A 24,171-nucleotide genomic window follows, 5' to 3' on the forward strand; every position below is an offset into this window, starting at 1 on the left:
AAGGCTTGAGTGAAGGAAAATGTACCCCTTTAGCACTAGACTTATTATAGCAGCGCAGGTCGAGCAGTCCAAACTTCTTAGGGAGGAGGTTGGTATTAGGTGAACACATGCTCACAGCTCAAGATACACCCAACAATCTCCAATAAATTATTATCCAGTTAAATACTTGCTTTTATTAAAGAGAAAACATTTTTATATGAATACAAAGTATAATACGGCACACTACAAATAATTCACACAGCCTTCTCAAGGGAGGCTCACTAGTGGTGCTCGAGTCAGCTTCTCAGGTCCCACTTCTCCGTCAAATTTCCATTGTTATTCCCCAGATACGTGACATCCAAGCTAGGCCCACTAGTGAGTTCAAGTCTTAGCAATTCCACAGTGGCTTGGCAAAAGTGAAAGTGTCACCTCGATGTAGTTCGTGAGGCAGAGAAAGTTCCCCCAAGGTCTGGTGGCCCAGTGTTCAGTCTAACCCGCTCTCTCTGGAGTCTTGGGGCAGAGTGTCTGAGTGTGCATCTGCACCCCATTGTTGAGCACAGATCTGGATCCTGCGGTCAGGTTTCCAGGCATCCATGATGCTCTGGCAGCTATTTGGTAAGTCTTCTTGAATCCGGCAGCAGGTCTTGGATGCTTTTTTATTCAGGTAAACAAAGAGACAAGTCAGAAATCATATGCATCCTATATGTGGGCTGTATTTTTATTGTACTTGGAGCAAAAGTTTAGTCTATTAAATCAAAGAAGAGTTTTTTGTACAGCAGAAATGCTGTACTCCTATATTTTTGAAGTTAATTAAGAAAAAGGTGACTCTGTAAAAGAAAACTCTGTAAAATAAAATATTTGTCTAGGATCCCACAATTTGAGACCAGTTTACAGGTCAAGTACATTAAAGTTAGGTTGTATAGATTATTCAAGTCACTGGACCTGCAGGTTTGGTAACATTTTTTATGATTTGTTGTGGCCTGATATCAGACAAGAGTAGTTTCTCCAGTCATGTTTCTTGTAGGTCTGGCGTTAGCCAAGATATTGTGATTTTTCCAAGATTTCACTAAGATTTTATTAAGATTATATTTATAATCTATTAATTATAGGGACTTTCAGCCAGTTCCCTTCTTCCATTTGTCTGTTATTGTGTCATTCACTGTTTTCTGCTCATGGAAAACATCCTAACACAAAGCAGTTTTTGTTTTGCACAACTTTGTGAGACTCCTGAAGTAGCTTTGGTTTTTGTATCCTACTCTTCACTCGTTTCTGCTGCTTGTCACGGTCTTGAGGTTCTGAAACTCTCATTGGTGCAGTCCATGTGACCAGGGTGCGGTGCCAGTCACAGAGTCTAGTTTGCAACTCTAGCATATTTACTGGCCCATGGAAAGTGCAGGCAGGTGTGGTACAAAGGCTTTTGAGTTCTTAGGCATGGGCAAGCTTCTAGAATATGTGTTTGGTGGTGGCTGCTGCTCCTGGGAAGAGAGAGGGAAGGGTCTAAAAAAAAAAAAGATCACTTACCTGCTGGTCGGTCGGCCGGACGGCCGCTGCCTCGCTTCCGTTCTCCGCTTCTGTGTGAACCGGAAGTACACAGGCTCATAGACTACCCTAAGCCAATCACGACGCTGCTGTCACAATGACAACAGCATCGTGATTGGTCTGTGTGCCGTGGTTTGGCTCTCAGAAAGGGACTGGGAGGCTGTGCATTTTCTCCACCCAGGCTGTGCGTTACAGCCCCAGTGGAGAACAAGTTAAGTGCGCATGACTGGCTGGCCCAAGATAACCATGCCAAACCGTCATGCACATTTTGAAAGTGCCCCAACGACTCCTCCTCTGCTCTGTGAGCAGCCCAGCCCCGCATAACTGCCTCAGCATGGAAAAATAAAATGATAATAGCAGCGCGTTAATATCATTTTGTTTTTCCTTTTTTGCAGTGCTAAAAACCAGTGGGGCGTCTCCCTTCACTTTAGTGGAAGAGCGCCCCTGGTGGTTACTTTTGGAGGCAGGTTGTAGAATGAGAAGTGTTGTTACTTACAAACCAATTTTTTAATTTCACAGATTTAGTGTCAAATACATCCGTCGTCTTTGCTGTGAGGCAAGTGTTTACAGTTAATGCTTTAATAAGGCCTAGTAGAAGATGGCAGCTACAGATTACATGTTTGTGCTTGGCATGATTAGGATTTTGCAATTTGTTCAGCAGTTGCAACTCGCCATCCACAAATTGACAAGCTGGAACTTGCTTCATCCACTGAAGGTGAACATAAAGGTGTATTGCTGCTACATTTCAAGTTATGTGAATCAAAACAAGAAAATCATATACTGTGGCTTTACCGTGGTCTTGCAGGTAGGAGGTGTAGAGCAGCACAGAGGTAGAGACGCTGGGAGGGGCCTCAACGTATCTGACTCCCACTAAACCCTGTGAGCACCCTTCAACTTTAAGTTCAATTAGTGACTGCTCTTGTTGTGACCTATTAGTAAGTTGTTGGTCGCTTCAATATGCAGGCACGCATGTAAGGGGTAGGTGTTGGAAGGCAATGCACCCTACGACAACCCCCATTATGGTGCGGGCGAACACTCGCTAGCCTATGGAGCGACCCACAACTTACTAAAAGGTCGTAACAAGAGTGGTCACTAATTGAGCTTAGGCCACCTTGTAGATTGTCACAAGGAGACCCGCCTATTTTTCTTTAGTAGGGTTCTTTACCCATACACGTTTTTATTCACTTCATTGGTCCTGAGGAAGCGCCAGGGATCGTTACGACCATTGTGGGCACGAAACATGTCGACCGAAGAGTTACTGAGGCACATTATTGCCTATTCAGTAAACGCACAACCTACAGGTTTTTTTAACCTGTCAGGGGAATCCACATATTAAAGTAATTTCATTTTGGTATCCCCTAGCCAGTTTTAATCATTCACTCACTCACTCACTCACCCTTTCCTATGAACCCTCAATCTCACACCCTCACTTATCGTATGGCATTATCAAAAGATCTACGCTAAAGCGAGCCTTCGGGGGACCCGTAGGGCATTGCAGCGCTGGCCGACGAGGAGCATTGCCCTATGATGAAGCATGACATCCCTTGGGATGTGTGAGGGCAACAAGAGACAAGACTTGGACTTGCCTCTATCCTGTGGGGTATAGACCTAGTCCTTTCTGTTCATTTTTCTGTTTCTCTTTCTCTGTGGACAACTATTGTGCCCACACTGGAACAGTTACCCACCGTTTGGTTTGAGATTACTATATGGAACACGGGTACTGGACCATAACTAGCTCCTAGTCACCCCCTTCTTTTTGATACGTGACACCTTTTCTCACACTTTGCAAGGGCATGACCACAGTGAAGCTCCGGGAGATTCTTGGGGAGATGAAGGTCTGCTCTGCATTTTCGACCTGGAGTTTGGATTTGGAAGCTTTATAGACAGTTGAACACCCCCTTAGTCTTTTGTGGCCCTCAAGTATTTTAGGGGGTAACTAATTGCATAAGTTGACTGTACATATGTAGCAGACAACTCTTTAGCCTTACAGCGGCACAACTGTGCATAATCACCTTGGTTTTTCGCTCTTATTATGATGTCAAAATGAGTGACAATGAGTTAGGTAATTAAAACACTAATTATTTAGACTGTGATCACCTGCCTAATTGTACCGTACGTTTTATCTGGTCCTGGAATTGACCTGGTAAAACAGAATGCTTTTCCTTGCACCCGGTGGAAATATACATGGGAAGACTCGGGAAATCACATACAATAATGTGCTCAGTCGGTCCGGGTTGTGCATGTTATTCCCCATTTATGGCCAGGTAATTTGTGATGACAGGTAACTGGGGTGGAGAGAACACTGGAATCAATAACTCCAGACCCATATCTATCTGCCCAGTTACTGGCCCTCTTGTAATGGAGGTCCGAGAATCCTAAGTTGCTCATCTTAATTTTATTGCGTGCTGTAACTGCGATCAGAAGAGTGTTATATTCTTCTCACATCAGTGTTTTAATGGGGAACCATGTCTCAATATATTGTGCTTCATTTTGTGTGTCTTTTCAAATCCCTTCTCTTAACATGTCCTTCTGTACTTTTGGTGGTGAACCCATGCTAAAGGTAGAGGTGTCTGTTGAAAAATGTACTATAGTGAAATTCATAAATCTATGTAGTTTGTTCTTTCTAGGCTTCCTCCTAAAACATACATTGGAACCTGTCTGACAGGCTAAGGCGCCACACATCAAGGAACCAAAATTTCGTGTCATGGTAAGTCTTTCCGCTGGATGCTGTCTCCCAGGCTTGGCGCCAACTTTCCATGTGTTGTGGTTTTTGAAAAGATATAATTTATTGTGGACAAGTAGAAATCACACTGTGTGCTCAGTCTTACTGTTTATAGTGTGGGGTTCTTTCTACTTTCAGCATCAATAAGTTTCTAAGCCGAAGCATCGCTTGAAATCTATTTAACTAGATATCCCCTTGTTAAAGGAGGTGGGTAGAGATTAGGTGAAATCTCTGTTGAGAATTATCTGCCTTGGTGCTATAGTTGGTTTCTGAATGGGTGCAATCTTTGTACAATACATTGAAAATAAAGTTGGAAGATAAGGTACTGTTTAGGGCATGTTAATGCACCAAGGAAAACCCCATCTTGTATATGATAGGACTTCTTAGCAATGCATTTAAAATTCATCATATTGCTAGTCAAGAGGTTTACCTTAAGGTACATTTTCATTAGCATTTCCCTAAATACTCACCTGCTAACTGGTGACTTTTTTTTTTACATCACCTACATCTGTGCTTTTACTTTTCCTTCTTGTCACTGTTTATGTATTCCATGTACTATACAATTACACCTTGTGTACTTCTTTTACACTTTTTATGTATGTGTACCCCAGTCCTTTCTACCAAATGGATAAACCTCTTGGCTGTTTCTTCATTTTCTAATCCCTTTCCTCTATTGCCTTTAGATTCCTATCCTGACATTTTACCATGTCCACATGAACTTGTTGGTCTCTTTTGGTCTCTGTCATCCACCCCTTCTTTGCTGCAAGTATGGCATCTGTTTCTGCCCTTGCTCTTTTCATCTTTGTACTTTGTCCCATACTCACCTTTACTTGTCTTACTTATTCACTCAATTTCTTGTTTCTGTTAGATTTGTGTGAAGTTTTTATTCCATGGCATATTCTTGTATCGTTTCCAATTCCTAACCCTGCCAAGTTTGTTGGGTTTCTTGCTTTTTCTACACTTATGGACTTGCGTAGTTTTCCTTGCGGGTATTAGTTGACTTCAGTAACTCACAAGCATTTTGTATGGGATCTCATACTGGTATTTTATAAGCCTTACCTAGTCATAATGACCCATTTTTCACACAAAAAGCTCAAATCATGTATTACTTCAGAAACGTCCTGTATTTTTTTTGTCTTTGTGAGAAATATGCGCAGTTAATATTAAAATGTCTGTCACAATTGGCACACTGCGAGTCCCATCTTGAGTAGAGCCAAATCAAACAGCAGGAGCTGTTGTCAACGCCATGTCTTACACTCATCTCAATGTATGATTGTCCCCTCAAGACCAGTATAATTCACAAGAATAATGGTTCCCTCAGGGGAAGTAAACAGTATTCACTTCCTAGGCAATAATAATGGTATGCGAATAGGTCGGAAACAAAAACAATATTCTTAAACATCCAATTGTTTAGTAAGTACCCATATATTTGGATGCACAGGCCTGTGCAAGAGTCGGGTATGCACATTCCACATACACAATGACAATATTTTACAGACACGTTTTGAGAAAATAACAATAGGCACTCCTTGTGAACGCCGCAGTGTTTAGTGAATGTTGCAAGATAGTGAGCAATAGTGTGCAGTGTTTAATGAACTAAATATCAAGTTGACTTAAAATGCCTACTTTTTTTTAACAGGGAGCCCAGGTCCCAATGGGTTTCGCTTGTAGCAAATATTCATGTACATAGACGTTTCGACCCCTAAGCATCAAATTGTAACAACATTTTCATCAGGACCCAATAGGAACGCATGGTGTCTAAATCTGAGTTGAAATCTGAACACTCATGGTTTGACTCTAGTTTAACACCATTAGTGAGCAAATTAAGTTAAGAGTGTTCTAAGAAAAGTGTAATTGAAGTAGGGGTAGGTGACAGTAGATGCCAAATCATGTGCTCTGAATTGTTTATAAGGTTCATAATACAGTTGACTAAACAACTTCTATCAGAAACGAGACACATTTAGCTATACTATTGAAAGGGATAGAAATTACAGCATACACTTCAAATGCTGTGCAGAAAATGAACATTTCCACCTTACAAAAAGCCTTATTGTTCTCTTTTTAGGCTTATGATCTTGGAGGTTATGACTCAGATTTTAGTGATGAAGAAGGAAAATCTGGCGACAAGAAGAAAAGGTAATACGTATGGCATTTCGTGCCTTTAGGCCAGCACAACCTTTATGAATTACATCTATTAATGAATATGACAATATTCTTGAAGCTTTGTTCTTTAAATGCCACTGGTCATTTTTTATTAAATTCCCTGGCATGTATTTGTTTAATTCAGCCAGCCAGTCAAACAGTGTATTTTTGGCAGTAGGCAATACAACTTAAAATGCACAAATTGGAAAACTAACATGCGTCCAATTCAAAGTTATGTTTAATTTCTTTTCTTTTGAAATATATTTTTATTATTTTCACTAATACACATCTGAGCGTCAAGAACAATGTCTACATCATTACATCATCAATAGGCACCATTATCTATATCCCCAACGCCCTAGATAGGTCCCTCCCCCCCCAAATCAAGGCACGTAGTTACAACTTTTTTTCATACATTTCGAAATTACCACATGAATCCCCTACATTTCCTACTCCCCCACCTCGACTCCTGCATCAATCCTCCAGCTCAGCACCACCCCCACTTCTTCATTCTCTTACTCCGTTTGCGTACCTGTTGCACTCTCTTCCGCAGTCTGTACTACTGCCTCTAGTTCCCCTCCTTCCCCCTCAACCCCCTGGAAAGTCTCCAGCAGCCCCGCCCAGCCTTCCAGATCCTCCCTCACTTCATCATCCATCCTAGCCATCCGGGTGTGTGCTTCATCAGCTAGGGTTCCATTCAGCTGTGTCCCTGCTCCATGAGGTCACCAACGTGATTCTCTGACCCAGACATCCTATTGCTACGCATTGCTTGGCAACTACCAGCAGAAACTGTAAAAACCTCAACGTATCACCCCCCCTTCAAGGTGTCTTGATTATACTCAGGAGGCATCCTTCGGGTGTTTCATTTACCACAATTCCAATCCCCCTCCCCATTCTCTCCCTCACAGCTGTCTAAAATACATGCAGCTTCTAACTCGACCACTCCATGTGAAGAAAGTAGGCCCCCACTGCCCTGCATCTCGGGCAGTCCGCAGCCCTGCCCGCATACATTATGCTCAGTTTGACTGGCGTCAGATAAGTGCTGTGAAAATATTTTGAAATATATCAACTTAAACTTGGTGCTACAGGACACTCGTCGGGTGAGTGCACAAGCCTCCTTCCATTCTATTACAGGACCGGAGGCTTCGGATTATGCTTCTCTTTCTATTTTATTGCCACTCACAGCAGCCAATCAAAACTTTTTTGTATGCAAAACAAACACTACACATCCCATGATGCTTTGTTATATGTCACTTCCTGTATGACCCTATAAGAGCCACCATACCCATAACATGAGCCTCTTTCTTTGCTGCTCACTCGAAGTTAAGTGCTCTATGTTTATATTCATGTTATGCCTTTCAAATAGTATTGGATGTATGCGCTCACATTGCGATATATTAATGAGGCATCGTTAATGTATCGCGCTATCGTATATGTTTTCTACTTGGATTGTGTATTTCTCCACTTGGAGGTGTTCTCTGTTTACTTTGGCATTCACTTGTACCGATCTTTATTGGAGCGCGACAGGCACTTGGTTCTCTCCGCGCGAGCCTCGTGCTACTGTACTTTGCAGCCCGTGGCCCCCACGAGCTCCCGCGCGCACAGCGGTGACAGCAAAGGAGTGGGTCACCCGGTCTGCTTGGATTACTTAGTATTGTGCCATTCTGCATCGATAATTGACTGCAATTATAACGCGGCAGGCTTTCCCTAATTGTCGATGCGTTTTTAATATATGAGAGCATCTAGATTCGACGTGCGTAGCCCAATTGGGCTATATTTTAGTAGGATTGGGCTACGCACGTGGGATTCGTCCCCAGACTGCTCCGGTGTTTATAACTCGGGGTTTGTTGTAGTGGGGAGACCCCGCTTATGCCTGAACTAGCTGCAAGAGTGTTTTGGCCTTGGAGTGGGCACAACTCCTGGAAATTCTGGTCTTTTGGCTCTCCCTACGCCCTGTGGGCTGTAAGAACTTTATACAGCTTTGCTGAGGAGCTAGGTACTCTAATTTGGTCTTAAGTTTTTGGTTGGCTCCCCTGCTACTCCTCTTTCCGCCCAAGATATTCCTGAACTTGGTTAACAATGGAAGATTGGGTCACTTATGAGGATTTATATGAGGAGGAAGAGTCTACCCCTTCCTTTGAAGATAATTTAGTGGAGGCCCTGGATGCTTCTGTCCAGGAGTCAGTGAATAAGGCCGTCGAGAAGGCAGTCCCCGAGACTGTGCAGCAAGTATTAGCTGCTGCGTTGAAACCAATCACCAAGAAGTTGGAGCGTTTTGCCAAACGTCACGGTTTTACTGATCCTGCTGAACCAGCTAAGGGCGAGAAGGGCAGTGGGTCCCAAACCAAATCTTGGCCGGGCGCTCTATCTACACTTTCCCCTCCTGGTAAGAATAAGCGTCCAGACACGGACGCGGGCACTGATACCACAGGGACTGACACCCCTGACGAGGCTCCCCCGAAGAAGAAAGCTAAAAAGACAAAACACGTGGAGCAAGACCTATCCCAAACTATGTCTACCCCTTTTACCTTCAATCCTGCCGACATAGTCCATCCTAGGTCTTCGGACTGGGCTTCCGCACCGGAAGTTGCGGCATATCTGCATGATAATTTCCGACGGACTTTTGATATAGATTACGCTCAGAATGCCCCAGGCCGGATATTCCGGACAAGGTAGCAGAAACCCCAGATATCGACGCAAGTCTGCTCACTTTCCTTAAGAAGTTCGCCAAGGACCCGAAGAAGGGTATTGATCAGGCCTGGCGAGGGTGTCAGGATAAGCTCTTGGGTGTGGCAGGCCCTCTTGCCAAGATCTTAGAAATGGCCTTGCAGGCGCAAGAGTCTGGCACTGCGGTGGATACAGATGTATTGGCAGGATGGACTCAGCGTGCCATATGCCTCTTAGGTAACGTAAACTGTGCACTGTCTACAGAACGGCGCAAGTCTCTTCTCATGCGCATGGACTCGAACCTTACTGAACTAGCGGCAGCAGAACCAGGGCCCCTGGCAGAGGGAAATCTCTTCGGCGAACGCTTTGTCAAGGAAGTTGCCAAATACGTGGGCACATTCACGACGCTGGATAAGGCTCAGTCTGGCATTAAACGTGTCTTTCAAGCTGGCCTTTTTCGACAGGCCGGGCGAGGCAGAGGACGCTCGCCAGGGCGCCAATTCTCGGAAGGTCCTCATCGAGGAGACTACGGAAGGGGCCGCGGAGAATGGGACTCCACCCACGGAGGTACCTTCTACCCCACTAGACAGCGCTTCAACCAGAGGCGTTTCCACAGAGGTGGACACCGAGGTGGCTTCCAAGCCCCAGATTCAGCAGGTAAGTGCTCCCGACAACTTTCCAATACCATTGGGGGGTCGCACTCAGTTTTTCTATCACAATTGGGTTTGAATTTCTCAGGATACATGGATATTGCAGACAATTCAGGGGTTCCATTTAGATTTCTATCAGACTCCTTATCAGGTCAGGCCGCCCAGACAGCTTTCTTTTTCCCAACTAGAAGGTGATTTTATCGAATCCGAGCTAGACGAATTGCTGCGGAAACACGCGATAGCACGTTGCAACGAGGGCCCTCGTGGTTTTTGCAGCAATATTTTCTTAGTTCAGAAGAAGGGCGGAGGCCACAGGTTAGTTTTGAATTTGAAGGAGTTCAATCAGTTCATGACCTATCGGCACATCCATCTTTTGGCGGACCTTCTCAAAGAAGGAGACTGGATGGTCCGGCTGGACCTGAAGGACGCCTATCTGTCAATACCCATTTTTCCTGTTCACCGCCGTTTCCTCCAATTCCAATGGCGGAACCAGTGGTTCGAGTACTTGGTTCTTCTTTTCGGGCTCTCCTCAGCACCTTGGTGCTTCACCAAGGTGATGAACCCGGTGATAGCTCACCTACGAGAGCAAGGTATTCGCATGGTAGTGTATCTAGACGACATACTCATCATGGAGCAATCTCCAAGGTTGGCCGTTCAGCATTTACAACTGATCATAACTACTTTGCAGAACCTGGGGTTCGTGATCAACGAACCCAAATCAGCTCTTGTCCCAGCACAAACTGTGGACTTTCTAGGGTTTGTCATAGACTTTCGGACAACACAATTGAGTCTACCCAGCTCCAAACTGAAACTCATCAGGAAGGAGCTCTCCACGCTGTTATCCAAACAGACTGTCTCACTCAGGGTAATTGTCAGGATCGTGGGTCTTCTGGCTTCCTCAATACAAGCAATCTTTACGGGTCCCCTTCATTATCGTGCCCTTCAGAGATTAAAGATTCGACATCTCCAAAAGGGTCTCTCTTACACAGATATCGTTCCCCTCTCTCAGGAAGTAAGGGAAGAGATTCAGTGGTGGTTAAGTCACGTGGAGGCGTGGAATGGCAGAGCCATCTTAACCAGAGGTAATTATAGAATCCGACGCCAGCCGTTGGGGCTTGGGTGCGCGTTGCTGAGATATCGCCACAGGTGGGCAATAATCCCTACGCGAACTCGATCTCCACATCAATCGCCCAGTCGTACCTCACGTTGCATCCTACTCTGGATGGACAACATCTCGGCGGTGAGGTGCATCAATAAATTGGGAGGCACGAGGTTCTCTCTGCTTGCGGAAATAGCGAAGGACTTCTGGCATTACTGCCTAAATCATCAGATATCGGTGATTGCAGAGTATATACCGGGGCAGTCAAACATAGTAGCGGACTGGAATTCACAGGCATCTCAAGGATTACAGCGATTGGCAACTCCAACCCCAGATAATCCAATGGTTGCAAGCAATCTGGGGCAGTTGCGAGATCGACCTATTTGCGTCCAGACTGAATCGACAGTTGGAGAAGTTCTTCAGCTGGAGATCGGATCCGTTAGCTCTGGCGACGGATGCGTTTTCTCAGGACTGGTCCAAGGGCCTGAATTATGCATTTCTCCCGTTCATATTGATTCCCAGGGTGACCTCCCAAGTATCTCGCCATCTGGCGGAAGTGATTTTAGTAATCCCCATGTGGAAGTAGCAGCCTTGGTTCCCTGTATTATTGGAAATGAGCTGTGACTCCCAGCAGGATGATTCCGCTATCCTCGACGATGCTCCAGGGCCCTCATGGAGAAATGCACCCAATGATGTTAGCGGGTCAATTGTCTCTGATGGCCTGGAGACTTGCAGGCGAATGCCGGTATTTTCGGACGCGGCTGCGTCTTTCATCAACCAAGCCTGGGCTCCCTCTACCAGAAAGCGGTATTCTTCAGCCTGGAAAGGCTGGGTTCGTTGGTGCGTGGAACAACACGTGGATCCCGTGGGGGCTGAGCTACCCCATGTTGTAAATTTTCTGTCTGCTAAAGCAGCAGAGGGCATGGCGTATCGCTCGGTTAACAACTTTCATTCGGCCATTTCGGCAGGCCATTCCCAGATTGACGGCATGTCAGTGGGTATGCATCCGGTAATTTGTAAATTATTAAAAGGTATTAGGGTAGCGAATCCACCTAAACCAAAGTATTCCTCTCTGTGGGATGTTTCTCTAGTTCTTTCCTTATTTGATAAATGGCCTCATAATGACATGTTGACACGGAAACAACTATCGTGCAAATTAGCTATGCTGTTATGCCTATCTGCCTGTCGGCGGTCCTCTGATGTGAAAGCCCTGGATTTTACAGGTAGAGTGTTTACTCCGGAAGGAGTTTCCTTTAACATTACAGCCAGAACCAAGTGTCAAGATGTGTTGAGTACCACGCTTTTCCTGGTAATGCAAAGCTCTGTGGTGTTCAATATTTGAAGGCTTAGGAACAATGTACAAAATCTATACGACCTGTTGGTGTGGCTCAATTGTTAATTGCACTGCAGAAACCTTATAAGCCAGTGTCTGCGGCTACTATAGCCAGATGGTTAAAATCTGTCATGCAAGAAGCAGGTATTGATACCCAGATTATGGAGCACACTCGGTCCGTGGAGCTATGGCCTCCAAAACATTTATGTTGGGTCCTGCCATTCAAGATATTATGCGTTCTGCTGACTGGTCTTCTGAATCAACTTGTAAGCAGTTTTATTATAAACCGGTGGGTGATATAGCTTCAGTTGTATTTGATAAGCGTTAAACTAGCATAATCCGAAGCCTCCGGTCCTGTAATAGAATAAAAAATTAGCTAGCTTTCGTGCCAAGAATTTTCAATTCAATTAAGGACACGGAGGTGAGGATTATCCCACCCGGTTCTATTACAATACTGTAATGCTTACCCACCCATCTGTATTGATTATTCTGTTTTTGGCAGAAATTACGCGTTTCTTATATCTCCTTCCTTCCAGGTTCTGAGAAGAAGATGGAGTAACAGCTCTTCTCGTTAAGAAGTTGTTAACGTTCCAGTTTGTTCTTCCATGTTGGAGGTTTTTTGTTTGGACTTGTATTATACTTGAGACTTAAAAATGTTCGAGCAAAGAACGAGGCTCATGTTATGGGTATGGTGGCTCTTCTAGGGTCATACAGGAAGTGACATATAACAAAACATCATGGGATGTGTAGTGTTTTTTTGCATACAAAAAAGTTATGATTGGCTGCTGTGAGTGGCAATAAAACAGAAAGAGAAGCATAATCCTCACCTTCGTGTTCTTAATAGAATTGAAAATTCTTGGCGTGAAAGCTAGCTAATTTTTTATTCTTTCTCAGTCGTGTTGTCTTCCACATCATCCCACTTGGCTTGCCGAGCAGGAAAGCTTCTTTTAACACGATCCCCTTTGAGTGCCCCATAAAACAATGACACCGAGAGCCACACACACCTATCGACAGTAACAGCTGCAGTGTTTCCGACCGGTGGGGGTCCTCAGGAAACCCCATCCATCACTCCCCGACCTTACCGGCCATTTTAGCCTACCGGAGGAACTGGCCAGGCCCCACCGAGAACTCTGGACAAGCATTCTCAAAGGTAATCAACCGCTCATCTGGGTATAGATCACCAAGCATTGCTCCAGCGAGCCACGACATCGCATCGGTGATGCGTTTAAAAGGCACCAATGACCAAATGCTCAGCTCTCTCGCCATCTGAGGTTGTTTGAATCCCCTGCTACGCACCTTCTCCCATATCCCCACTTCTTGAGCACCAGGTAGGGGCAGGGCTTTAAGTGGGCCGGGGCCTGCCGGTGCTCAGCATCAGCAGTTCTAAAAAGCAGGGGTTGAGACGGGTCACTATCGGGCTCCCTATTTTTGCCCTCACCCTCGGGGTGAAAAAAATAATAATTCTGCAGCTGTATCACCCTTCACTACCTATGATGTAACTTCAAAGAGACTTGTTATAGTTCTTTCACACTCATTATTTCAGAACTGAAGTATTTTCAATATTCTATACAACAAAGCCATAATTATTGCTTATTTATCTAATGCAAACAATAATCATTGACAAAACCAATAGTCCTGGCTTGTTGTAGGTGAAAAGTTACTTGTTGTATTATATATCCGAATGCAATGACAAAAGCAGCAAAATACCAGTGGGGCGACACACTCTGCTAAGCACAGATTTTTAGCTTAAGTGTTTTTAAGCCATGCCCTTAATTACATGGGCCACGCCCATTTGAGAGAGCACCCAGTTTTTAAATCCCACTTAAAGCCCTGGGTAGGGGTGATGTCCGGGTATCCTGGCTCTTCTCATGAGTAATTCCAACAAAGGCGTGGTCCGGCAGGCGGCCCTCAGCAGCCTCTTCTCTTCTCCCAGTCATCCTCCACCGTGATCCACTGTGCTGCATCCTGTAACCTAGTCATATAATAATACAGCTCAAGGTCAGGCAAACCCATGCCCCCCTCTTGAATATCTAGCTTAAGTGTTGCCAAAGCAACTCTACTCCGTTTCTCCCGCCCAAACCAGGGAGGCCATCATACTATCTCGCATTTTAAATGTGTTACCTGCAATCGTATGCAGCGAATTCTGCACAATGTACAGACATCTGGGAAGAAAAACCATTTTCACAACCGCTATCTGAACCGCCACTGAGAGCGGTAATGTAGTCCAAAATGTAACAGATTTCACCAGCCTGTCCAGCATATTCCACAGGCAGACACTGAAACTTAGACAGTTGGAGTAAGCAACTGCTCAGCTTTATTATGAGGAGTGTGCAAAAAACATTGAAACTGAGATGTGTGGAGGCACGTTCCATGCAGAGCCAACTAGATTCTGTATCCCTGCCTTGGAATGCCAAGTATGAAAGTGAGTCCAGAGCACATTGAAAGCGAGAAGGCCTGAACAATAGTTACAGCATAGGTATGCAAATTGGCTGTGAGTCAGTCAACATGGTATTTGTTAATGCATGGAAACCTTGCCTTTTGGACGACCAGAGCACTGTGTGGAGGCTCTTACCCTTCTTGACTTCGTCGCTGGATTTCTTCGCGGAAAACTCTACACCTTGCAGGACCCGCTGCGCGGGTCCCGCTGCGCCTGCACCTACTGAGAGGCTCGTGTGGGGAGCTGGAAACTTCCTGGACCATCTGCACTCTGGCAGGGCTGCGAGCAGCCTAGCAGGGACTCCATTGCCCAGGAGTCCCTGCGTGTCACACCTGTGGCCGCTCTCCCTGCCGGCCACGCCCCCCGCCCTACCCCAGCTCTATATTAAAGATAGGAGTTATCGCTGCGCGGTAGCGAGCGGGAGCGACCGGGGCGAAGACCGGGCAAAGAGCGGGCCGTTTGAAGCCGTTCGAGTACGTGAGAGTCCGGTCCGGGCCCCTCCTCTTTCATGTTCACATTTAGGCCGCTCAACCACCAGCGAAATGAGCACCAGGGAAACCAGAAGTAAAACATCTTCCCTAGCCGCGGCCGGAGCTGTCAAAGGACCTATTGACACCTACTTTGCTAAAGCTGGCTCTCTTCTGATCGAGGAAATTGAGGTGCTGGAGCGAAGAATCTCCCAAGAAATAGACTGGGTAAGGAGATCTTCAATGGGCCCAATGGCCCAAGCCAGAACCCCAGAAGTTAGATCCTGCCTATCAACTAGTGGTAGAATTGATCAAGCATCATGCTCACTCCCTGGCACCTCAACTACTAATCCAGAGTTCACTATTGAGGTGCTAAGTGACCTTGAGGATATGAGCCTAATGGCCCTACCTAGCACCCAAATTACCCTACCAACACTAACCGAGAACACTGAGGCAGTTAAAGCTATAGAACCTAACACAGATAGAGATAGGGGGGTGAGAGAAGGGTCAATACAAAAAAAGAAGAGGGGCCCCAAAACAAAGAAAATAATAGGACAAAATCCCCCAAATCCAAACAACCGAGAGGCAAAGGGGGGAAAGGAGCCACCTCTCTCTCTATGCTAGAGAAGTCGGGAATGACAACTCCCCCTAGAATTAATAATACAATTCCATTACCACAGTCCACCAATACCGTGCCAGTGGATATTACCTCTGATGATATCACACTGGAGGACATAGGCACACTCCTAAGGTCCCTATTGAGTCCCCTTGAAGCTAGACTGATTAAAATCGAAGCTAGATTAGTTAGCATTGAGAAAGCCACTGTACAACTTGTTGACGCAAGGAAACTTGACAATAGTGGAATTAAAACTACAATAGAGGGTCTAGGACCAAAGCCCACTAAGGGTAATGGACCACCTATTGCCACAAATAATAAGCCTCCACCCACAAACCCCAAAACTCCACAAGTTGTACTAAATAAGACCTTGCAACCCTTAAATGATAACAAGGACCCAACTCCAACCCAGCCTATAGTAACTGTCACTCCAAAAATAACCCCCCCGCTTAAAGCTACTGCTATACCCGCAACCAATAACAAGGGTGATTCGCCACCTATTGGCGAGAAATCATACCCTAACCGCAGACAAAAGCCTGTAAACCTCCCCCCAGAAGCAGCACCCTACACCTTAGTTCTGGTAGGGGTCCCGGAATTAAAATCCTCAACATTCGAATCCACTACCTCTCTTAGGAATAAAGTTATCAACTGGCTCTCTATTAATAGACCCCTTCCGAGAGGAACAACCAGTGATATCTCCATGGCCAGGAGGGCAACGAGGGTGGGTTACACCAGGAAATCTATTAGTGGGGACTGCATTCTGGTCACCTTTAGAGACCCGAATACAGTCGCATATATCTGCACGTGGGTTTCTGACGAGGACTTTGGCAGTAACATTCAATCACTTCCTCTTTCATTTTTCTACCCTTCGAGCCTCTATAATTCAGAGGACCAGAGATGGGGGCACCATCAAGTTTTGCTGGAGGATTGGGAAAACTGCCCCAGGGAGAGCAATGTGCCCCAATACCATAGGGAAAGACCTATACATCATTTCCACCAGTATGGGGGGGGAGGCTGGTTGGGAAACTGTTACACGGAGGAGGGGCGGGGGTGGAGGATATAGGAGAGGAATCCCAGGGCCACACAGAACACATTATCCAGCCTATTTACCCACCCACAATAGATACAGCAGTCTGGAAATGGTAGACTGACAGGTGGATGAAGTGGGGAGTTCTCTAATAGTATCTCCCAGGATGGAGATTAGTATACCCCCAGTCCCGGATATACATACTAGGGCAATTGACATAGTCGAACACAAGCCGGCTCTCGTATTAGGCATGACGGATTTCATCCTGTCTCCCATTAATATAACCTCTATCACAAATTATTCCCCCACTAGCCAAATGGCGCCCACTGAGCTTAACTCTAATAACTTTGTCTCCGCAGGCCTAGACACCACCCAATCGGCGCATATAACTGTGATCTCTTGGAATGTGGCAGGCCTAGCCAATAAAATAGACTCCATAGAGTGGGGCTCGTACATTAGCTCCAAAAATATACTTCTTTTCCAGGAGACTTGGGCACGTGAGGAAATATTATTTCCGGGCTTTGCCTCCTTCTCTAAACCCGCAAAGTGGGGGGGAAGGGGCAGGCCGTCGGGGGACTTACGACCTGGGTAGCAACTGACCTAGGTTGTCACGCCACTTGCCTAGAGACCGCCTCGGATGACATATTGGCTGTCTTACTCGAGTGGTCAGACTCCACTAAGCTGTTAGTCATTAACATATATTCAAGGCCTGTTCCTATGCTAAAAGAATCTTGCACTATAGATGAATTATCCGGGTTCCTAGAAGGCATTCCTTGCGAATTTGCCTGCTTGGTGGGAGGTGACTTTAATTCACAGTACGAACCACTTTCTGGACTATGTGACGGCCCTTCCTATGAGGAAGATTCATGTTGGTTTGTTCCAGAAACGGTGGCCCCACCACTTAGGGCCTGGACTCCCTTGGCCTTGCAGATAACTGCCCTCACTCTTAATCAAGGCCTAAGGGCTTGCAATGGCCGCTGCAAATCGGACATCCCTAGCATGTATACCTATAATAAAACAGGTAGCGAATCCAGACTGGACTATATTTTGGTCAAATTGTTCATGTGGCCATTAATAGTCGATTTCAAAGTCACTGAAAGAATGGACAGTGACCATAACGCTTTGGAATTGACTTATTCCCTGCCAGGGGGCGAGGACACATCCCACGGACCGGATAAAGATAAAGCAGGGCTCTTACTTGAAAACAATCGGCGGAGAGTCAAGTGGGAGAAATTGGTCAATAGTCCAGATAGAATACCGCAGTTATATGCAAGGATCATCCCATTGCTGGAGAGGGCCTTTCAGATTGGAAAGGAGGTGCAAGATGATCCCAATAGAGGAAAGCTTGCACAAATTCATGCAGACATAATCATCACCTTAGAGCAGGATCTGTTTTCATCCTCAGGGAAAAGGAAAGGCCCCCTGTCCAAAACATCCTGGTATAACGCCACTTGCAGGGAATCCAAGGCCCATCTGTTACTTGCTATAAAAGAACGCTATGGCAAGGAAGAAATCCAAGCTAGGAGAAGATCCTACAAAAGGCTCCTGGAAAATGCGCGGGCGGAATGGGACCAGGATTATTGGGAAAACCTTGTTAAAACACTAACTAACAGAGACTCGCGCAAATATTGGCGCATAGTCGCCAATGGTACTGAGGATTTATCCTCGGCAATAGAGCCCAACATAGCGCCCATGTTATGGCAGCGCCACTTTGAGACGTTTTATGCTGAGGAAGGGGGGGAACAAAATACAGTTGGTGGCATAAAGACATCTAGTCATACGGGAGCTCCCTTTACTGAAAAAGAGGTGAGGGAGGCCATCAAGGGTCTAGCTGCGGGAAAAGCCCCGGGACTCGATAGGGTGCCTGGGGACTTGTTCAAACAGGAACCAGGGATATGGGTCCCATATCTTACACTAATATTTAATGCCATTCTGGGGGGAATGGAGGTCCCTGATACTTGGCTGGGAGCAGAGGTGGTTCCAATTTTCAAAAAGGGTTCCCCTCTGCTCCCAGCCAACTATCGTCCTATCAGTCTCATCGACATACCCCAAAAACTTTTCGGAAGACTGATTTTGGACAGGCTTCTGGCCTGGATAGAGGAGATGGATATCCTGTCCCCCTATCAGGCGGGCTTCAGACAGGGTGTATCGACAGTAGATCAAATTTTCCGGCTGAATCTCCTTTACTGGAGAACAGCCGTAATCGAGGGCGGTACTTTGTATACTATTTTTGTAGACTTACGTGCCGCCTTCGATTTGGTACCTAGGGCACGGCTGTGGAGAGTCATGGAAGAGCTAAACGTCCCTGGTGATATTCTGGCAATCCTGATGAGACTTCATTATAACAACTATGCCCGCGTAAGGTGCGGCAAAGATGGCAAGTTAACCGATAGTTTCCCCGTTCACAGAGGGGTTAGACAGGGTTGTGTCCTTGCACCGACCCTGTTTTGCCTCTTTGTGAACGGGGTAGTTGCCCACCTGAACAGGATTGCCAACACCGATGCCCCCAAGTTGACAGGCAGCAGGGTGCCTGCAATCATGTTTGCAGATGACACCCTGCTGTTGTCTAAATCCCCTATGGGGATCCAACGCATCCTAGACGGTTTTTTAGAGTTCTGCTCTGAGCGTGGATTGGAAATTAATCCTCAAAAAACTAAATTTATGATTTTGAATCCTAATACCCATAACCGAGCTCCACCTAGGTTAGGCACAGTCCAATTAGAACGTGTGCATAACATCGAATACTTGGGGATTACTATAAACGAACATCTAACGTGGACGTCACACCAGACTAAAGTGACTATCAAACTGGCTCAGTCGGCGGGTGGCACTATGTGTCTGGCAAACAAATCTTCCTATCGCCCACTAACCCCAATCATTCATATTTACAAAACTCAAGCCCGTGCCGGTGTCACATACGGGGGTGAGCTGTGGGGACACACCAATCTGTCTAAACTACAGTCAACGGAAAATAAATTTCTGAGACAGATCGTTGCCCTACCGCAGAGCACTCCACTACTGCCCCTAAGATTGGACATGGGAATTCGATCGATAACTGAGGAGCTAGGTCTTAAACCCTTGACATTTCGGAGACACTTGTGGTGCAGCCCAGATCTCACAAACTACAGAGAGGAGTTACAGGAATTCCTGCACCTACGGAACGCCAAGCAAATTCCATGGTTGATTTATGTTAAGGGAATGCTAGAGGAGATTGGTTATTCGGAACTATGGACGGATCCTACAAACGCCTGTCTAAAGACTCCAAAAAAGGTTCTTGTGAGAGCATACCAAGAACTAATGCTCACCAGAGCTATCGATGCCACACGAGAAGGATCTTTGACCCATTTGTTCCTAAAAGTAAAAGATTCTTACCATCTTGAAAGTACTCTAGATGCCATGTCTCTTGTACTAACGAGGAAATTATTCTTACAATGGAGATACGGAACACTTCCCTTAGCATCGTTCACAGCGTCCTGGACATGCCGCTCCTCCATAGAAACTTGCCCAGTGTGCGCACATCCAAAGGAGAATGACGTTCACGTTGTTTTCTTCTGCAAGGGCTATGAGAGGAGCAGGAAATATTGGTTAGTCCCCCTACTTAAGAACTTGGGTTTTAGATCCTTTCAACCTGCTTATAGAGTTTTAAAGACAGACCTCTCCCCCACTGTAGTCTTTGCCCTCTCGAAATTTTTAACTTCCATGTGGTACACCCGAAGCCGATGGGTAAAAAGACTCGTATAAAAAGACTCCTTGATAGCTACAGACTGAATTTCATGCACCCTCTTTTAACACTGTTTTAATTACTGGATCACACTGTTGTTTAATTCGTTTTTAAAATTTTTTTGTACTAATGTTATGCATCTTTTATGATCTGTGATCGAAATAAAGATTTCTGAAATGAAATGAAATAATGCAATTTTAAATCATTAGAAAACAGAAAAATGAGTTCACAGTGTCTTGTGTTTGCTGTGATTCCACTACATTGGGAGATGTGTGGTTTCTTGTTTGTAAGAAAGAGAGAGAGAGAGAGAGAGAGAGAGAGAGAAAATAAATATGTATGTATGTATGTACACCCTTCTCTACAAGAGGTGTACATGCGAGTAAAGTGCTCTGGATCTCAATGTGGTGTGGTTTTGACCACTTCAGAGATGGTTGAACATGTTGCTCCTCCCTTTAGGACCTTGCTGCACATAGTTAACACTTTTTATCTCTGGCTTCCTGGTCACTTTTTCCACACAAGGTACAGGGCCGGCTTTAGCGCTGGTGGCGCCTGGCGTGACAGCCTTTTTTGGTGCCCCCCGACCACCTGCTTTACAGATTCTCGTCCTACCACCCTTCAACATTTCCCCTCATCTCTCCATAGCCCCTGTCTTACATACATTTTTTTTATAGCACTACTCATACCAGTGTAGGGTGTCACAGCACTTTACATCACACACACATATTATATAGAGACAATAAATCATATGTGAGCAATTCAGACTATAGGAAACGTTGCATAACAGAATGAGGATTACAAGATGTAGGAATCACGTGTGATCCATACGAGTAAGCAGCATATTTTAAGATCATTTGGTCTAGAGATTTAAAACATAACACAGTGGTTGAGGTTGGCTTCACTAATAAGAATATATTTCTACCAAAACGAACCCTTTTCAGCAACATTAGAATAATAAAAGACTGGTGGAAAAAACAATGTTCTAACATATACCATGCAGCTCTTCGACAGTTTATTGGTCACTGTGCTTTATTAGGATTGTAACCTATGAACTGCAAGTAACAAAATGATCTCTGTGACAAAAGCAGTAACACACTGAGCTATCTACCTTAAATACAATTCAGGAATCTGCATTGTATGGTTCTTTGCAGCAGGCATATTCTCCTGTCTTGAGGCTAGCAAAATTAAACTTTAGGAAGCAAACTTTCATTGGTGTATGGTAGTTCATATTTATTGAAACGTTTTTGAAAGTAAGGAAGACAAAACTTGATGTCACCATACCATTCATCAAGACAGAAAGGTTAACGTTTTTAGTTCAATTATGTAATTGCAATCTTCCTGTTCTGTGTGACTTTAATTCACAGGTCTAACCTTTTACAGCATGCTGCAAATTTGAAACACTGCACCAAGCTGAATGTTGCTTTCTGTATAACTTTTGAACTCCGTACCATATAAAATGTTACTTACTATATGGCTTTTTTCGAGCTGAATTCCAATTGGAGATTTTTTAAATGAAATAGGTGAACGTCATGTAAAACACTTTGGTGGAACAATTAATGTGAGCAAACTGACCTTTAATGCAATACCAAGAACGAAGCTCACTTTCTGTACCTCTGCTAATCCACGATAACGAGCGCAACTTTCTTTGTCTCCCGGATGGCTCTAAGCATTTGTTCTGAGAATACAGAGCAGTAACGGCGGGGTCTGGCAGTAAATCTACGTAAACTGTGATGGCACGCATGAACACTGTTGTCTTTCTTTTATTTCCACGAGGACCCACGTTGCGGAAATGAAAGGGGGATAATGGTGCGCACTGCAAGCTTTTGGGCGATGCGAATGGTGTGGATTTATGAGCACACATGGCGCCTCCCCTAGCTTGACGCCACCGGTCGCACCGCCCTAAAGCCAGCCCTGACAAGGTAGATCCTCAGAAATAGAACTGGTGACGGGATTTGTATACAAATTATCTGCTACATTAGCAAATGGGATGGAATAAATAAAATAAGAATCTATTATGAAAACTCCACATTAGTACACTGATGATGAGAAACCTCAACATTACATCCAAGAAGCAATGCAAATACCTTAGTATGAAAGCAGGAGCATGTGCTAGAGCGTCTCCTTCAGTGTTGTTGATCTACATGCTCCATTTCAACAGTGAGGCCTTTGTGGTTGCTGTCCTGCCAGAAGTAAGAGATAAACACTACTCACCCCATCTGCAGTTCTGGCTGTGTGATGTTTTGACACTGCATCTGAGGATGTAGCACAAGCCTTAATTCAAATTGTCAAGAGGTCTGGTTGTTCATCTGTATATTTTATGCAATTGCAACACGGGAGGTATTTGTGACCATTACTGTGCAATGTCTTATTGATGTTCTGAAATTGGTTTATACTAATGATAAGCATTGGGCCTGCACATGCTTATCCTTTTTTGCAGTTATTTGTTGGGCTTGTGGGCCCAAAATGCAATATTTCCGGGCAAAATGAAAATTGTGAAAGTCCTCGACCACAGTAAAGTTGGGCTCTGATGCTGGAGGTGTGAGTGGGGAGTATACTATGGTAATCCTAGTGTCCTCCTACATTTAACACTAAAAGTTCCAGTTTGAAACAAGTACTGTACCCAGAGCAAACCCAGAGACAGAAGTCTGATAGGACAAAAGCATGGTCCTTCACCAACCAGATATGGGATCCACAAGAATTGTCTTATCATTCTGTTCTCTCCCTTTCAAGCAAGCGCACCCCGAGTGTTACCTGTAGCTCAACAGACCTTTGAAGCAGGATTTTATGCTGTACTGTCAAAAGGAGGCCCACAGCCCCCAGCCTGCATATTCTGTTGAGCTCAAAGGAGTCATCTTTGCTCATTCAGGTCAGCCTATTGTTTGCTCCTGGGAGGCATTTCCTACCTCATTCACACCTATTCAAGGCTGAGCACAGACTGGGAAATGCTGGAGAGCCAATGCAAATTAGCGTCCAAGAACTTAAGGCTGCGAAAGGGTGACTTTTTAAGTTACCTTTATGTAATATTTATTAAAAGCCTGACTTCACTCGTGAATTGGATTTTTAATAGCTATTCAAAATAGTTGTTAATTATTTTTCTAAAATTCTCAGGTTTACTAGTTTTTTAAAAGTAATTTAGCGACTTGGGTAAATATAGGTAGACGGAGATCTCAACCTGAGGACTGATACCTCTCAAAGTCTCCGATTATTCGTTGACATTTTCTCTGCATTTCATAGCAATTTATGAAACAAATAGTAGCACAAAATGTCTTATGATTTTTTTTAAAAGGCCCCGTTGTGCAGTTTTACGTGACTATGGCGCTCATCCTCCATTGGGCGCTGTTAAATACTTTAAGGATTATGGTGCCATTTTCTCCTCCAATACCCAACTCCACAATGCTGTTCCATATGTGAGTTGTACTGATTGCTCCCCTGCTGTGAAAGCAATAAAAGGAGACACTGGTGCATTAACATTAAAGCACTGAAATGCAAAGGTAAAATACTGTGACTCACAGTGAGGACAGCAAATGGCTGATGTGTACTGCCTCACTGGCCCATGCTGCAACGTGTAGTGTGCAGAACAAAAATGTAAACGGACCAATAGATGAAGGCTGCTAACCAAAAGCCCCTTTTGAACGTTTATGTGAAAGCCCGAGCCTGGAGAGACAGCTAAAGGAGTCTCTGGTCCAGACCTGAAAAAGCCGTCTGAGCGGGCAAAAAAACATGGCTCCCGCTCAGCAGTCATCTTTGCCAAAAGCTTATACATCACATCAGCGGA

At 44.9% G+C, this 24,171-nt stretch overlaps 1 protein-coding gene across 5 annotated transcripts in view; it reads left to right on the plus strand.

Moving 5' to 3' along the window:
• LOC146867456 (protein FRA10AC1) overlaps positions 1 to 24,171 on the plus strand; it is a 178,392-nt gene that overhangs the window by 23,983 nt on the left and 130,238 nt on the right. For 3 of the 5 annotated variants that reach the window (XM_085606060.1, XM_085606068.1, XM_085606077.1), the window contains exons 2-3: positions 4,146 to 4,225; positions 6,306 to 6,376. In XM_085606060.1, the coding sequence (XP_085462186.1) occupies positions 4,223 to 4,225; positions 6,306 to 6,376 (74 nt within the window). In that variant the 5' untranslated portion in view covers positions 4,146 to 4,222. Of the gene's footprint in view, positions 1 to 4,131; positions 4,226 to 6,305; positions 6,377 to 24,171 lie in introns of all 5 variants that reach the window. The other 2 variants (XM_085606085.1, XM_085606094.1) reach the window with 1 other exon arrangement.

Source organism: Triturus cristatus, chromosome 1_2 (assembly GCF_964204655.1).
Source record: "Triturus cristatus chromosome 1_2, aTriCri1.1, whole genome shotgun sequence".
Taxonomy (NCBI): Eukaryota; Metazoa; Chordata; class Amphibia; order Caudata; family Salamandridae; genus Triturus; species Triturus cristatus.